Source organism: Protopterus annectens, chromosome 7.part0, assembly GCF_019279795.1.
Source record: "Protopterus annectens isolate FY-2018-M chromosome 7.part0, PAN1.0, whole genome shotgun sequence".
Taxonomy (NCBI): domain Eukaryota; kingdom Metazoa; phylum Chordata; order Ceratodontiformes; family Protopteridae; genus Protopterus; species Protopterus annectens.
Window position 1 is genome coordinate 1,985,265,467 of NC_056739.1, and position 18,020 is coordinate 1,985,283,486.

At 47.4% G+C, this 18,020-nt stretch overlaps 1 protein-coding gene across 1 annotated transcript in view; it reads right to left on the reverse strand.

Moving 5' to 3' along the window:
- The window catches only part of TXNRD3 (thioredoxin reductase 3), a 708,837-nt gene that overhangs the window by 443,404 nt on the left and 247,413 nt on the right, over positions 1-18,020 (reverse strand). The window contains exon 8 of the mRNA XM_044078410.1: positions 9,935-10,077. Coding sequence (XP_043934345.1) covers positions 9,935-10,077 — 143 coding nt within the window. The remainder of the gene's footprint in view (positions 1-9,934; positions 10,078-18,020) is intronic.

Sequence of the window (18,020 nt, forward strand, 5' to 3'; positions counted from 1 at the left end):
GAAACATGTGAAAAAGGCAGTTAAGAGGCCTCATGGCTAGGGTAGTAGAGGTATATACTTTTTTACCCCATCTCTCCAGGGACCTTGCTTCTCTGTAAGCTGGCAGTGGGTTTTTGGCAGAGGAGGAAGCCACTCCCTTGGGGCCCTGTGAAATAGTTTCTAGGTCCACAGAGTGAGCCTTAAAAAGGCGCTTGTGAGTGTCCGGGACCCTGTAATATCTGTCCGGCTTGACAGGAGCAGGAGGAAGAGAATCAGGGTTGGCACTGGAGTCAGAGAAAACATCATCCAAAACATCCATAACTGGAGGGATAGCCAAGGGTCTGTGCTGGGGAAGCTTGAGGAAAGTACGAAGCCTTTTCCTGGAGTCAGAGAATTCCTGACCCTGCCATTGAAAGTGTTCCCTCATGGAATGCAGGACTTCACCAAAAGAGAAATCCTCTGGAGAGGAGGCAGAGGGAATCGATTCCTCAGCATCAGAGTCCTCGTAGGCCTGGAAGGGTTCTTCTTGGGCATCAGAATCCCCAGAGGCTTCATCCGAGGAGAGGTCGTCCGCCTGCTCAGTTCTAGGCCTTTTTTCTGCAGGTGGCCGAGAACCCCTGTCCGGATGAGGCTGAGACCCCCTGATAAGGGAAATAAGATCTGCAGCCAGAGACATGATCTGCTTATCAGATGAAGGGGCCTGGGCAGGTTTAGGATGGGCCTTTGCCTGTCTGGCGGCCTTAGCACGTGCAAAGGCCTTGATGGACATGGAAACAGGAGGCCTAGCAGCCCCACGTGCAGGCGTTACCTTGTCCACAGGAATGGTGTCGGGTAGATCCAGAACTTCGGTTTCTGGAGGAAAATCCAGAACCGGCACCAGAGAGATCACCGAGACCGAAGGTCGTGTTAATGCTGTGTCGTCGGCCTGGAGCGGTTGATTTACCACTTCCGAGGGGACCGGAGCTCTAGCAGAGGATTTGGGAGTAGCATCGGTAGTGGACGCGGGCCGAGGATGTCGGTCCCAGTCCTTGCGTTTTTTAGCAGATTGGGTTGTCGGTTGATCCGACGGCATGATATACGCAAAGGATTCACCGAAAAAGTCCTCGGCGAATTCTGCCTGGCGCCTGAGAGTGAGCTTATTAAAGCAAGCACAGGCAGCACAGGCCGAGACGTCGTGGTCTGGGCCCAGGCAAGGAAGGCAGAGAGAATGGAAGTCCTTATGAGGTATTTGTTTACCACAAGACAAACAATTATTAACTTTCTCAATTTGTTCTGACATCGGCTGAGGCAAGAATAAATGTTCCCCAACGGGGTACTTAGCTTTTAGATGACTTTGGTACTGAAAATACAGGAGCTGACCGACCGGCACTTGCGAACTGCTTCTGCTTCGGGCACCGCGTGGCAAGAAAGACTGAAGAAGATGGCGTCAGCCGATGCCTTTATACTCCAACCGTTGTGACGTCGGAGAGGAGGCGACACCAGCCGACGCCGGACCCAGACTTTGGAATTTGGCCGACCGAGGGCTGCCTGAGGCAGGACAGCCCATATGTTATGACTGCAGTTGCATTCTTGAAGGACATCTGGTTGAGGTACCTGAAGAGGTAGGCCAGGGTTCCGACAGAGTTGCTGCATCCACCAATCTCATTTTTAGGCAGGGCAGAAGGGGAATCAGGACATGCAAGGGATGAGCATGCTGAGACCAAATGGTCTTTAAAAAACACAAACTTTCTCATGTGTACCTTTGCAAAGGGCAGCATGGGAACAGTGGAGGCCATGAACCCCAGAAAACCCAGCAGCTGCCTGCCCATAATGGAAGGAAGAGTCAGAAGAGCCTCCATGAATGTCCCAAGATGAGCTACTTTCTCCACAGGAAAAAAAAAAACATCAAGTCTGTGTAGAACCCCAGGAATACAAGCTCCTGACTTGGTGCGAGGCATGATTTTTTGAAATTTACTGAGAAACACATGGCCTGCAGATAGGGGATAGCTAGGTTCAGATGTTGGGTTACCAGGTCTGGGCTGCTGGCCAGAAACAGATCGCTCAAGTATGGGTAAAAGTCTTTTTAGCCTTAAAAAGGCAATGGCTGGGGCCAGGCACTTTGTGAATGCCCTTGGAGCAGTAGAAGGACCAAAGTGCAAGGCAGTAAAAGTGCAGAAAAACCCACTAAGAAACCCCAAAACTTCCTGAAGTGAGGATAAATAGGGATATGGAGGGTATGCATCCTTGAGATCCAGAGAAGCTAAGAAAGCTTAAGGAGGGACCAGGGGAAGGAGAGCAGGGATAGCATTCTGAAAGAAGGCACCACCAGGAAAGTGTTTAATAGGGAAAGATCTAAGATAGGCCTCCAAGGACCATCTTTCCTTGGAACTAGAAGCATCCTGGGGTAGAATCCCCTCCCCTGTTGGTCTGGTGGGACAGACTGAATGGTGCCTTGGTCGTAAGTATCAAGGGAAACAGATGCAGTCGACTGGAAGGAGGTTGAGGTATTCCCTGAAAGGCAGGGAGAGAAAGAAATATGAAAGACACTAAGAAAGACACTAAGAAAAATAAAGAAACATTTAGCCCACAGCTTGCTAGTAGAACCTCCTTCATAGCGTGACAAACGAGATCCGGGGAAACTAAAGGGTTGAAATATGGGTAAAGAAGGATGCCCATGAGCTTTACTGAAGACCTGGAGCTTCTGAAATGGCAGAGATGGATCAGATCTGACCCATCAGTGAGAATAAAGGCAAGACTGACATCACATCAATGGTCTGCAAGCCACAGAACTGTGTTTTTGACCTCCTGCACCCCCACACACTGGAATTTTGCCACCACAACCAATTTTCTATAAAGACCAACTCCAAACCTATGTCAAATCCAACAAAATATGTAAACAGGAAAGAGAGTTCATCCAAATTCAAAACACACAGATGACTGGGTCAACTGTAACCCTACCCTGTGACAGTGCTAATATTACAACATACGATGTGAACAAATCTGGATGGTGCTAGAAATTTCAGATCTGAATGACAAAGTAATACACTGCCCCCCCCCCCAAAAAGAATAACACCACTTCTGTGGCATAAACATTCAACTTGCAATTACAAATGCAACACAAATCACAGGGATACAGAAGTTAGCACTTTTTTCACATTGCCGCATTTTCTAATATATTTGTCAGCTTGGGTGTCTTCAGCAGTGTGTGTGCCCTCCCTGGACACAGACTGTCAGGTGCTACGACTTTCTTCCACATAAAGACATTCCATAGCTGAAATGGTAATCCTCTGAACTACCTACAGGTGCAGGTGCATTCGTATGCTTGAGAGAATGTGAGACACTATCCCTATGACAAACTGATGCCAACTCCAGGAATAGCTTTTGTCTTCAGATTTAGAAAAGGTTTTAGCCAACTCCTGATCCTGGAATAGATTAAGCAGGTTACTGGAGATTAAAAGAATGAAAACAAAAACATTCTCAAACGAGAATTTAACTTGACAACTAGACAAGCATAAGGCACTGAGAACACATTTACATTCTTTGCTTGCTTACCTGCAATCTTTTATTATAAGCTTGGTGACCTTTAACTGATCAATATATTTCTCAGACATATCTTTGAACAGGTTAAGGTGGAGGAAGGGCAAGTAATCTATCCTGCCAGCTAATGGATGCAAAGCATGAACTAGTGCTGACACTAGGGTGCTAGGGTGGGAGGTTGGCATAATGGTTAAGGTGTTTACATTACAGAAACAAGGTGCAGGGTTTGATTCTCACATTGGGCAATTGACTAGGCTTGGGATAAACAGGGAGACCCCCCTCAGTTCCTGGTAAAACATCCAACAGAACAAATGCAGTAAAGACTAAATCCACATGGAAGGCACCACAGGTCAGTAAATGAACCACTGAATCAAACTATGAAGCAGCAATACTAACTTCAGCATCAATGTCCAAACCTAATGCCCCCTCAAACAATTTGCGCATCTCTGGCTAACCATAAGCTTCAACCCTGTGCCACCTGGCACCAATGTCAGTTATTCACACTTCGGATACTATAAGGAGTAAAGTACAGAAAGCCACAGCAAACATGAAACCACTTCTCAAACCTCATGTGCATAAAGGTAACTTAGACACACAGTAAAGGGAAATTAGAAGTTATGTACTCACCAGAACGTTCTGAGTAGGTGTCTTCATTTGTCTGCAACCTGTGGGTCTTGGATCCGAGCCGGCAATTATTTATACAGCTATGGATCCGAGCTCCTAGCTCCTCCCCTCACCCATAATCCCCTGCTAACCCCAACTGACCTCAGATCAAGTTTGCCCTCTTATATACCTGAAAAGTTATCCCCAAAAGGAAAAAAGGCAGGAATAATACTAATTCTTCTGAAGGCCAGGGGGAAGGAGGGGGGGATGGTTGCAGACAAATTAAGACACCTACTCAGATGGAACGTTATGGTGAGTACATAACTTCTAAATCTGAAGTAGGGACTTCATTTGTCAGCAACCTGTGGGACAGAGTCCCCAGCTACTTGAATCTTGGGCGGCCATCATGGAAGGATGTTCCGGAGCACTGCGGAGCCAAAGGATGCTCTACCTCTGGAGGTGAAGTCCAGCTTGTAGTGGTGAATAAAGGTATGAGATGAGGCCCAAGTGGCTGCCGAGCAAATATCATCCAAAGGGACTCTAGATCTGAATGCAGTAGAAGTAGATATGGAACGAGTGGAGTGAGCATGGACCCTTTGATGTGCGGGCCTCCCAGAAGCCTCATAAGCTAGATGGATGCATTGGGAAATCCAGTGTGATAAGGTGACCTTCGAAACAGCTTTACCCAAATTGAATTTAGAAAAGGAGATGAACAGCTGATCAGATTGTCTGTGACCAGCAGTTCTATGAATATAGAAACGCAGCTGCCTCTGCACATCTAACAAGTGCAGCTTGTATTTGCCTTTATTCTGGTAATTAGGGAAGAAAACAGGGAGATTGATGGACTGATTGATATTGGTTTCTGAGGCCACCTTGGGTAGGAAGGATGGATTGGTCCCGAGGTACACTCTATCCTGATGAAAAACCAAACAAGGGGGTTTTACGGAAAGAGCTTGAAGTTATGAAACTTTTCGCAGAGGTTTTACATAGTTTAGCTGACATCAAGGGGCCAGTTTCGTGACCTACATGGTAATGTGAGATGGCTGCCAATTGTACCTTGACTGTCGAACAGCTAGCCCCTTGATGAAAAAGCCCTGTAAAGAAGTCCAAAACTGACGTCAGCGGAGCAGTAAAGGGGTCCACATTATGATGCTCCGCCCAAACGGAAAAGCTCTTACATTTACTGCAGTAAACCTTCCTGGAAGGTTTATGCGCCGCCACCAAGATGGCTTTGACTGGAGAGGAGATACCGGGAGTCCTAATTAAGAGTGGAACTGGAGCAGCCAAGCGGTTAGCTTCAGGCTGTCCAGGTTTGGGGTCAGTAAGCCTGATGGGTGGGAAATCAGATCCGGACTGGGATCTAGAATCCAGGGAGAATTCACCAAGTGAGACCACAGGTAAGGGAACCAAGTTTGTTGAGGCCAGAATGGGGCAATGAGGATCATCTTGCTCCCCAACTGAGAGGCTTTCTGTAACATCTTTAGCATCAAGGGTAGAGGAGGATAGGCATAAAGTAGACTGGGCGGCCAAGCATGCACTAGAGCATCTCTCGGGGCTTCCCCTGTTGGGGGAATCAGGGCGAAGAAGTTGTCACATTTCGTATTTGAGGGAGAGGCAAAAAGATCGCAGCAGGGTTGCCCCCATTTTGCAAAAATCTGCTTCGCTACACGGGAGTTGAGAGACCACTCGTAAGGGGAAAGAATAGTGCGGCTGAGTTTGTCCGCCAGAATGTTGGACCATCCCGGAATGTGCGTTGCGATTAGAAAGCGGTTGGTGGAGATCGCCCATTCCCATACTCTCATGGCCTCTCGGCATACAGGATAGGACCTGATTCCCCCCTGTTTGTTGATATGCCAGACAACTGACATGTTGTCCGTCTGTATCGCAATGGTTCCGACGGGAAGAAGGTTGTGAAGTACTTGCAACGCTAACAGCACTGCCCTCATCTCCAGAACACTGATATGCAGGGAGGTCTCAGAGTCGTTCCATGTGCCTTGGACTGTTCTGCCTGAGCAATGTCCCCCCCACCCGAGGCAAGAAGCGTCCGTGGTCAATGTGACTAGGGGAGGTGGGGTGTAGAAGGGCCGACCTGTATGGAGGTCTGGGGAATGCAGCCACCAAAACAGGGCCCTCCTGCAAGCTTTGCTGATAGAGACAGGGTGGTGGAGAGGGAGAAGCTGGAAGTACCACTGTACTTGAAGGGTCCACTGTAATACCCTCATGTTTAAGCGAGCATATGGGAGAAGAGTAATCCCGCTGCCATAGAGCCCAGTGCCCTCAGGACCAATTCAGCGGGAGGAGCTTCTGATTGGAGGATGGCCTGCACATGAAGACAGGTTGTGTAGTCATCCTGAGGTGAGGAAAGCTCGAAGACTTCTTGTATCTAACCTGGCCCCTATGAAGTCTATCACTTTTGTTGGAGCAAGGGAGGACTTGTCCATATTGATCGTAACGCCTAACCGGGGGGCTAGCTGAAGAAAAAAATCTCTGGCCGAGCAGAGTAGATGCCTTGTTGGGGCGGTAAGGAGCCAGTTGTCCAGGTACGGGAAAACCTGCATTCGCAGGAGTCTCAGGTGGGCCGCTAACACTGCTAAAACTTTGGTGAACACCCTGGGGGCTGTGGTGAGGCCAAAGGGAAGGACCCTGAACTGATTGTGGCTGGCTCCCAGCCGGAAGTGGAGAAACCTCCTGGATCACCTGTCCATTAAGATGTGGTAGTATGCATCCTTGAGGTCTAGAGAGCACATCCAGTCGTTCTCCCGTAACAGGGGGAGAACTGACCATTCGGAATTTCTCCTTGGTTACCGCCAGGTTCAAAAGGGAGAGGTCTAGGATTGGTCTCAGGTCCCCCGTCTTTTTTGGCACCAGAAAGAACCTGGAGTAAAACCCTAATCCGAGCTGGTCTGGGGGGACGGGTTGGACGGCCCTTAGTTCGAGCAGCAGCCAGATTTCCGCGGCTGCAGTCTCCCACTGATCGGGTGGTACATCGAGGAGTTTCTTGAGTCTGGGAACATGAAGCATAGGGATTTTGTAACCTCTGGATATAATCCGAAGCACCCAGCGGTCTGACGTAATGGACTCCCATGCCGCCAGGTGCCTCGAGAAATGCCCCCCGACTGCCTCCAGAGTGGAGCAGTTGGGCAACCCTTCAGGGCTGTTATCAGAGAAGGATTCTCTGGACCCAAAATTTCTCGGTGCCCCTCTGCCTCTAGGGCAGTGTCCTCCTCTGCCACGGAAGGACTGGTTGTCCGGAGCAGGTTGGGAATGCTGTGATTTCCGGAACCACATCTTCTGTCCCTTTTGGTTCTTGGAAAAGGACCTCTGGGGAGCAAGGAAGCGGACTCCGATGGCAGACAGCGTCTTCCCGTCCTTCTCGCTCTGGACAAGTGTCTCGCGAACGGTTTTGCCAAATAAGGCAAAACCATCAAAGAGGGCATTCGCAAAGGACACCTTAAAGGGCTCCGCGAAGTCACAATGTCGGAGCCAGGCCTGGCGCCTCATCACTAGGCCCGCTCCGCTGGCTCTAGCTGCTCCCTCAGTAGCCTGAGACAGAAGCCGCATAGAGGTGTTGGAAACAGATCTGAGAGTGGCCATACGAGTGGAGTACAATTGCTTGTCCTCCGCCAACATGGACTCCGGGGGGGGGGGGGAGCAGCGTATTCTTTGATAAGATCGTGCTGCATCCTGATGACATGTGCCATGTAGTTCAGAGACCTTACCGAGAAGGTCGCTGAACTGAATACCTGCTTCCCAAGGCGATCCATCAATCGAGACTCCTTGCTCGGAGAATGGACAGAGGGACTCTCCTGAGCTAGTTCCCTCTTAGTGGCTACCGCCATCAACATTGCATCTACAGGGGGACCCTTGCTCCAGTGGGGACGGTCTGCGGGGGGGCTCAAGATCCTGTCCGGGTGCTTGGGAATAGGCTCCACAGTGTCCGGCTCCTTCCACGCCCTAGTGGTCACAAGGTCCATCAGGGGGTCAGCCGGAGGGGACACCCAAGAGGTAGACGGGCCTGCTTCAAATGCCTCCAGGAACATGGATTCATCGGAGGAAGCCTTGGGGGCAGACACCCCCCCCCCCCCCCGAGTCTAAGCATTTCCATGAGGTCTCCAAAGGAGACATCCTCGGGGGGTGATCTTGGGGAGCCTTCCCCTTCATCCAAGTCAGTGTCCTCTGTTAAGGACTCTGGGGAGTCTACGTGCCTCCTCTTACACTTGTGCTTGCGAGGCACTTCTGGGGGGGGGCTGTCCTGTTCCAAAGGAACTACCTGGGACACTGAAGCAGGCTGTCCCTGTGGCCGGGTGATGGAAGCCTGACCCAGCAGAGAGGGAGTGCAGGGCGGAGCAGAGACAAGGGCTGGGGGTCTGGATGCTCTCGACACTACATCGAAGGCAGAGGGGGAGCCGCCCTCCCTGGGCTCCGAGAGCAGACTCCCACTCGGATCCGATGAAGGGATTGGAACCGGTGCAGAGACCATCAGATCCGAGGGACCAGTGTGCTCAGACCTGGACGGAGCCGAAGGCACAATGAATCCCTCGGATCCGAAGCTCAGGCCACGGCTCCGAGAGGTCGGATCCGATGATGGTCCCGACAGAGTCGAGGGCAGGGTCAGATCCGAAGTACCCAGTACTGTCGGCGCCGACCCACCCCCGGCTCCAAGTGCTCCGAACCAGAGAAGCGGGTCGGAGAAGGAGCTATCGGAGCAAAAAAGGGTGTCGAGCTCCCCCCTGAAGGGGGGGGGGGGCAGGAGCACTCCCATCTGCAGCTGGGCCTGGATGAACCTTCTCATCATCTGGTCCAAGTCTGCGTCAGACAGGCTGTAGGTGTATCTCGACAAGGCCACCGAGGCAGGCCTGGAGTGCCGCCTCGATGGAGATCGGGTCTCCTCCTCTGGTCCCAGGGAGAAGCAAGGTGATCGGAGCCGAGGAGGAGGAGACCTGGAAGCTGTGGAGGGAGAAGCCCGATTAGCTGGGGGGGGGCCGAAGCGGAGGCCTCGGCCCACCGCTTGTGGTGCTTCTCCCTCCTGGCCTCCCTATCCTCCGGCGCTTTGGCAGGAGTTTGAGTCCCGGCTGGAGGAAGGGGGGCAGGAGTGGCTACCACCACAGGCTGGGGAGGTGCCACGAGAGTAGTGGAGGCCGAAGCCGACTCCGGGGGCAAAAGTCCCGCCAGGATCAGCTTCGACCTCCGCTCTTTCAGTGCCCTGGGGTTGAACCCTGCACAAATCGTGCATCCTGAGGACAGGTGTTCAACCCCAAGGCACCGAACACACAGTGTGGCCATCCGCCGGTGAAAGCTTATGGCCACACTCGGTGCACTTAGAAAAAATTGGCTTTGGGGTCTCTGACATTCTTTCACTAGGAAAAGACTACACACGCACACCACGCCCCAAAACACGAACACACACACACTACGACCAGCGAGGGGAGGAAACATAAAATAAAATGAGGTAAAAGTTAACCTAAAGGGAACCTAAACACACACGCAAGATTAAAAAGGAAAGATTTTCTGTTTTTAACAAGTTTTTTGAATAACTTATCTGAAGTTGCCAGGAGCTCTGCAATCCAGCTGTCTCTTCTAAAAGCAGCAAACTAGATCAGAGGTCAATTGGGGTTGGCAGGGGATTATGGGTGAGGGGAGGAGCTAGGAGCTCGGATCCATAGCTGTATAAACAATTGCCGTCTTGAAGTCCCTACTTCAGATCACATTGGTTTCAAAAATTCTACAAAAGCCTAAAAAGTGCAAACCTTGCCTTCACAGTGGAGAAGGATTTTCTTATAAGTGAAATGAATATGCCACTCTGATCCATACTTAAGTAAACATAACTGTACAGTACCTTGATTTTATGTGGTTCGACAAATTCGCCAAAAGAATTCAAATAAGTCACTGCTTTATCTCGTAGTGCCACTCTGTAACCCCAATTTAAAGATCCAATATAATTCTGAATGGCTTCTGTCATAGCTTCCCAGTTGTGCTGAACTGAAAACAAAAACAAATCAAGTGACAATGTCTTCTATTCATTTACACTTTTCTAATTCTATCAATTTGTCTTTCAGGAATATCAGGTTTCAGACTGCATCTTGTACTTAATTGTTGTTCACCAGTTCAGTCATGGGCCATTTTAACACTTCAACTGGTCTGCTTGACCTTGCTAAGGAAAAAGTTAACAGTGAACAGCTGAGAACACAAGTGTTCAGAATTTTTTTTTTTTTTAAATATCTTAAGTTGACTAAAAACATAATGACACACAGTAACAGCATAGATGACACTTCCCTTATTTTCATTCAGTACACATTAACAAATAATTCATTCCAAAATTTTTATACAAAATGCTCAATTCCAGCAGTCACCTTAAATTTCACTCCTCCTCTACAGCACTATTGGACATGTACGGTTTCCACAAATTCCATTTTTTTTGTGTGTGGCCAATAGCATTAAACTTGGCAAGGAATTAGTCTGGGCAATTTAGATCATGTAATCCTGCTTCAAAGAAGTATGTCCTGTTAGCTACAACCACGTGATCACCCAACACTTTTGACATAGTATTCTGTAAGCAATTTTTAAAACCTGCCAACTTTTCACATCCCCCCCCCCCCAAAAAAAAAAAAGTTGCCTTTGCATCCCCCCCAAAATATTCCCGATTCTCTCTTTCCAGGCATGCCTCCAGTGCTCATCTACTTGAGGAAAATTCTATGAAATCGGCTTTGGCATAAAAATACCTTTGTAAACACTTAAAGCAAAAATTTTAAACTTTCTGAACTTGGAAGATGCAAGTACAGCTTCATGGTATGAGGCCAAGTGTTCCTTTGTATATTGCCTTTTCATTCTCTCTTCCCAAACTTCTCTAACCTCATCAGACCGATTCTCATTAGTTACCATGCAGTACCATACAATATTTTATATGCCATACCAACACAGCTTTTTTAACAGCAACTTCTGTTCTAGACAACTAAAAGCACTACCTGGGATAGTCTTTCACTTAATCATGCCCCTTTCTCTTTGTTTATATTCTGTTATTAATCCCTTGTTGGACCTACAGTCCAAACTTCTGCCTCATTCCCGCTCTACTACCTTTCTTTCTCTAGTTATTTGCTCCCAAAACTTCCAGCAAATTCCAGCCCCCTCTCACCTACTTTTTAAATCCCTATTTGCCGTCATACCTGCTGGTGAAATCTCTGTTCTATGTTCCCATGTTGGTATAGTTCTTTGCATACCTACCCCCTGTTTAATTACTTTGTACGGTTATCTTCCTTAAAAGGAGATTCATCTAAAATCCTACTCTCACCTTACTTCTCAAGCTCTCTCCCAGTTTCATCATCTACCCTTTCTTCTTCTCTTTCGGCTGTTCCCGTTAGGGGTCACCACAGCGGATCTGTTTCCATTTAGTCCTGTCCTCTGCATATTGCTCTGTCACACCAACCACCTGCATGTCCTCTCTCTCACCACATCCATAAACCTTATCTTAGGCCTTCCTCTTTTCCTCTTATCTGGCAGCTCCATCCTTCGCATCCTTTTCCAAATGTACCCAGTTTCCCTCCTCAGCAAATGTCCAAACCAACGCAATCTCGCCTCTGTCGCCAAACCATCCAACCTGAGCTGACCCTTCTAATATACTGATTCCTAATCCTGTCCATCCTTGTCACACCCAATGCAAATCTTAACATCTTTAACTCTGCTACTTCAAGCTCCGACTCCTGCGCCTTTGTCAATGCCGCCTTCTCCAACCCATACAACATAGCTGTTCTCACTACCCTCTTGTAGACCTTCCCTTTCCCTCTTACTGGTACCAGTCTGTCACAACTCACTCCTGACACTTCTCCACCTATTCCACCCTGCCTGTACTCTCGTCTTCACCTCTCTTCCACACTCACCATTACTCTGAACTGTTGATCCCAAGTACTTAAACTCGTCCACCTTCAACTCTACTCCCTGCATCCTCACCATTTGTCTATCCTCCCTCTCATTCACACACACATTCTGTCTTAGTCCTGCTGACCTTTATTCCTCTCCTCTCTAGAGCACATCTCCACCTCTCCAGGGTCTCCTCCAACCTGGTCCCTACTCTCACTACAGATCACAATGTCACATGCAAACATCATAGTCCATGAGGCCTCCTGTCTGATCTTGTCTGTCAACCTGTCCATCACCATTGCAAATGGGGCTCAGAGCTTGATCCTCGGTGTAATTCCACCTCCACCTTAAATGCATCTGTCACTCCCCGCTGCAGACTTCACCACTGACACTACTATCGTACATATCCTGTACCACTCTTGCATACTTCTCTGCCACTCCTGACTTCCTCATACAATACCAAAACTCCTCACTAGGCATCCTATCATATGCTTTCTCCAGGTCCACAAAGACACAATGGAACTCCTTCTGAACTTCTCTACATTTCTCCATCAACACTCTGAGCAAACATCGCATCTGTAGTGCTCCTTCCTAGCATGAAACCATACAGCTTATCACTAATCACCTCCCCCTTAACCTAGCTTCCACCACTCTTTCCCATAACTTCAAGCTGTGACTGATCAGTTTTATCCCTCTGTAGTGACTACAGCTCTGCACATCACCCTTATTCTTAAAAATAGGTACCAAAACACTTTCTCTACTCCTCAGGCATCCTCTGACTTCCCAAGATTTCATTAAACAATCCGGTTAAAAACTCCACTGCCATTTCTCCTAAGCACCTCCATGCCTCCAAGGGTATGTCATCTGGTCCAACAGCCTTTCCATTCTTCATCCTCTTCATAGCTGTCTGTACCTTCCTCCTTGCTAATCTGTTTCACTTCCCGATTCACTATCCTCACATCATCCAACCTTCTCTCGCTCTCTCATTCTCTTCATTCATCAGCCCCTCAAAGTATTCTTTCCGCTCAACACACACACACACACACACACACACACACACACACACACACAGACAGACACACAGACAGACACACAGACAGACACACACACACACACACACACACACACACACACACACACACACACACACACACACACACACACACACACACACACACACACACACACACACACACACACACACACACACACACCTCACTTGTGAGCACATTTCCCTCACTATCCTTTATCACCCTTACCTGCTGCACATCTTTCCCAGCTCGGTCCCTCTGTCTAGCCAATCGGTACAGGTCCTTTTCTCCATCTTTAGTGTCCAACTTTTCATACAACTCTCCATATGCCTTATCCTTCGCCACTTATCTCTTTGCCATGCTCATCTCCTTATACTCCTGTCTACTTTCTTAATCTCTCTGACAATCCCACTTCTTTGCCAGCCTCTTCCTCTGTATACTCTCCTGTACTTCCTCATTCCACCACCAGGTCTCCTTGTCCTCCTTCCTCTGTCCAGATGTCACACCAAGCACCTTTCTAGCAGTTTCCCTTACCATCTCTGCTGTAGTTACTCAGCTATTTGGTAACTCTTCACTTCCCCCCTTTGTACTTTGGTTTAAAACCTTCTACTTGTGTTATACATGTACATGAGCCTTAACTGAGTAGCTCTAAGACATCAGCTGTAATCAGGTAATCCATAACTACCTTGATCTATGAGGCAAATTAAGTTATCCCACTTAACTCTTGCCCTCTATCCCATCCTTCAATTCTAACAGTCCAGAATTTCTTCACCGGTTGATCAAACTAAGCCTGAGCTGTAAAGAAAACTAAAGACAAGAAAAAGAAGTTACATACTCACCATAATGTTCCATCTGTGTTGTTGATTTTCATGCCTCCTCGACGGATGGGTTCGGATCCAAGTTGGATACTATTCAGCCGCTTATAAAAGCTTGGGCAATCCAAAACTCGAGCTTCTCCCTTACCCATATTGCATCCTCCCCATTTTCTCAGATCTTGTTTGCAAGCACAAAGAAAGATGCACTCTTACAATTTAGATATACTTGTCTAATTTGGATGAAGAAAAGGACAGTTTTAGACAAGTACGGGGCAATGCCATTACTGGAGTTGGTAAAGGCATAAAGATGTAACCCAACGGTTGTATCCTCTCACTCTCCTAGAATAAAAACCTCAAAAGGTTGGGGGTTGATGGGAGGGGAGTCTAAGACTAAAGAAAATAGACAACACAGATGGAATGTTATGGTGAGTACATAACTTCATCTGATGTTGTCAATTTTCATTCCATCCTCGACTGATGGGACAAATTCCCCAGCTGCATAGAACCCTAGGTGAATTCAAGAAAGGATATTCTTGAGCACCACTGAGCAAAAAGATGCTCAACATCTGGACACAAGGTCCAGCTTATGATGAGAGATAAAAGTGTGAGGGGAAGCCCAAGTTGCTGCTAAGCAAATATCATCCACAAAAGTCTGAGTGGAAGACTGAAGTAGTCACAGCTCTGGTAGAACGAGTCTAGACTTTGTACGGTAAGGCCATTCCTGTCTTGTTATAAAGGAGATGCAGTTAGTAAGTCACTTAGCCAAAGCAACTTTAGAAACCGGTGTGCCAAACTTCACTCCAGCAAAAGAAGCAGCTTACCAGTTTTCCTGATATCTTTTGTCCTATGAAGGTAAAAACATAATTGTCCATGAACATCCAGCAAATGTAGTAAATATTCTCCTTTGGTGGAATAATTTGTGAAGAATACTGAAAGATTAATACATGGATTGATGTTGACTTGTGATACTATCGTGGGCAAAAAGGATGCCTTAGTTCGTAAAGATACTCTGTCCTTATGAAAAATGTGATATGGAGGTTTCACAGAATGCCTGAATTTCCGAAATTCATCTGACAGATGTGATGGCAACTAAAAATAAGGTCTTCCAAGACAAATTTTTAGGTCACAATCATTGGCAGGCTCAAAGGTTGGTAGAATCAAGGATGGCACTACCAGATTGAGGTCCCATTCTAAAGCAGGATCTTAAAAGGAGGTTTAAGAAGAATTGTGCTGCGCAAAAAGGCTTTACACAGTTTATGACCGGCTAGCGAGCAGCCATCAAATCCACTGTGGAAACCAGAAATCTCTAACTGAACTCTCACTGGAACTAGCCAAGTGATTGAAAAGCTGTCAAGAACTCTAGTACATGATCAATTTGTGCTGAAAGAGGATCTATGTCCTTCTGAGTAGACCAATGCACAAATTTTTTCAACTTAAAGTACAGTTTTCTAGTGGACGGCTTAAGGAACGACAGTAAGATGTGACGCACAGGGAAAGAGTATGGAATGTCTGGCTATTGTTGGAATTGGAGAGTCCAAGCTGTCAGCTTGAGGCTTGTAAGTTCCAGATGTGTCATGCCCATCTGGGTCCAGAATCCAAGGTTTGTGAACTGAGGCTACAGGAACGGAAACAAAATCTGTCAAAGCCATATCAGAACAATGGAGATAACTTTGATCTTCAACCTGCAAGCTTTCTGAAGGAATTTTGGGATAAGAGGAAGTGGGGGAAATGCATAAAGCAATCCAGAGTGGCAATCGTGAAGTGGAGCATTCCTTGGTGAACCCCCTTGTGGGGAGGGGGGATAAATTACGGCAAAGTAGCTTCTGCACTTGTTTCAGGGGGGTGCAAAGAAGTTGCAGCAAGGCTGGCCCCATTTCTGGAAGATGTTACGCCACTTTCTGACTGATGAACCACTTGTAAGGTAACAATATGCACCTGCTCAGCTGGTCTGCTAGCACGCTGGACTTCCCAGAATACAAGTCTTCCAAGAGAAACTGTTGGAAGATACTACCCATTGCCACACCTTTAGTCAATCATCAGCACAGGGGACATGACCTGGTTCCTCCGTTTGCTGACATACCAAACCACTGACATTGTCCTTTTGAATTGCAATCATTCCTTATGCGAGAGCATCCTGAAAGGACTGCAATACTAAAAGCACGGCTCTCAACTCCGGAACACAGATGCAAATTGGCCTCTTCAGGGGACCATATGCCTTGGACTGACTTTCCCAGGTAATGCCCCCCCACACCCTATCTGGGAAGCGTCCATGGTCACTATGGGCTTGGGCTGTAAGGGTACAAATGAATGACCCTGCAATACTGGTTCTGATTGAATCCACCATACCAGACTTTCTTCCAAGAGCTTGTAATTTTTACTGGGGCTGACAAGGGTAGATTAAGAATCAACCACTGAGATGCGAACATCCATCAGAGAATTCTCATATGAAACCTGGCTAGTTGAACAAGGGTTAACGTTGCTGCTATTGAGCTTGTAATACTAAGCAGGCTAAGATCATGGTACTACAGAGAATTTTGTTGACTTTTGACCTTAAGGTTTGAACTCTGTGAAGGGGAAGAGATGCTATTGTTGACCTTGTGTCTAGTAGAGCTCCTATGAATTCTAGAATTTGAGTTAGTTCTAGATTTGACTTCTCAAAATTTATGGTCATTCCTAATCTTGCGCAGGTGTGCATGACCTCTTTTGCCATAAGCTGATGTAATGAGCCAGCTGTCAAGTATGGAAATGCACGGAATCCTTGCAGTCTCAAGTGAGCTGCAATCACTGCCATACATTTGAATACTCTGGGGGATGTGGTGAAGCTAAAGGGCAATGCTCTGAACTGATGACTGGCTGCCAGCCAGAAGCATAAGAATCTCCTGTTTATTTTTAATATGGCAGCACGCATCCTGCAGATCCTACTAGCACATCCAGTAGTCCTTTTCCAGAAACAGAAGAATGGACTGAACTGTGACCATCTGTAACTTTATCTTTTGAACAAATCTGATTAGATTGCAGAGATCTAGAATTTTTTTCCTGTCCCCTGTGCTTTTTTGGCACTAAAAAGAATCTTAAGTTCCAGATCCTTTCTTGTCGGGAGTACCTCTTGGAAGACTTATCTAGCAGCTTTTATAGTTGTACGGCTGCTTGATCCCTTTGATTGAGTGGTATATCAGGGATTTTGAGGTTGGAGGAAAAAGGAAAAATGGAATTGTATATCCTCTGAATATGATCATCTGCATCCAAGTATCTTATCTCTAGTCAGGCTCTCTGGTGCAGAGACAAATGACTCCAGATTGCCTCCAAAGGGGGGGATTATCAGGCCTCCAATCAGAGCACTAAAACGGTTTGCCAAAGAAAATCTCTGGACCCTTGATTTTGTGGGCCTCCTCTGCTGCAAGGGTGAACTCTACCATTTCAGTTTCCTCCTCTGCCTCTAGGGGAAAACACTCCATGTGTGTTTTGGAAAGATCCTAGCAATTTCTTAAACCACATTTTCCACCTCTCCAGTGATTCCTAGAGAAGGATCTTTGGTGTGTGTGTGTGTGTGTGTGTGTGTGTGTGTGTGTGTGTGTGTGTGTGTGTGTGTGTAAAACCGCACGTCAACGGCAGAAAGGGTCTTTCCATCCTTCTCACACCTGCACAACATGTGTTTTACTTTGGGGCTAAAAAGACAGGTGCCATCAAAAAGAGCACTGACAAATAATTAAAAGGCTACATGAAGTCACACAAGCATGTCTCTAAATGGCATGCCTGAACCCACTGCCCTTGAGGTTCCTTCTGCCACAATGGAAAGCAGCCTCATGGATGAATTGGATATTGAAGGGTCGTCAGCTGTGAAGTAGCTGAATCCTTCACCTCCTCAGACACTGTTCCTCCAAAGGTATCTGACAGTTCCTTTATCAGATCCATTTGCAATCCGGTAAAATGTGCCAGGCAGTTCTGAGATCTCAAAACGAAGGTCCCGGAAGCATAGACATGCTTCACAAATCTATCCATGGAGCAGGACTCCTTGTGGGTGGGTGGGTGGGGGGGTGGACGGAGGAACTTTCTTCAACTAGTTTCCTTCCTGGTGGCTGCCGCTATGGCCATGGCATCAGCAGGGGGGGGGCCTTGGACTACAACTGTCTATCCTCTGGAGGACATAACTTTGTTGGGCTTCTTTGGTATGGGCTCAATGGAGTCAGGTCCCTTCCACACCTGCTACGAGACTAAATCTAGGAGC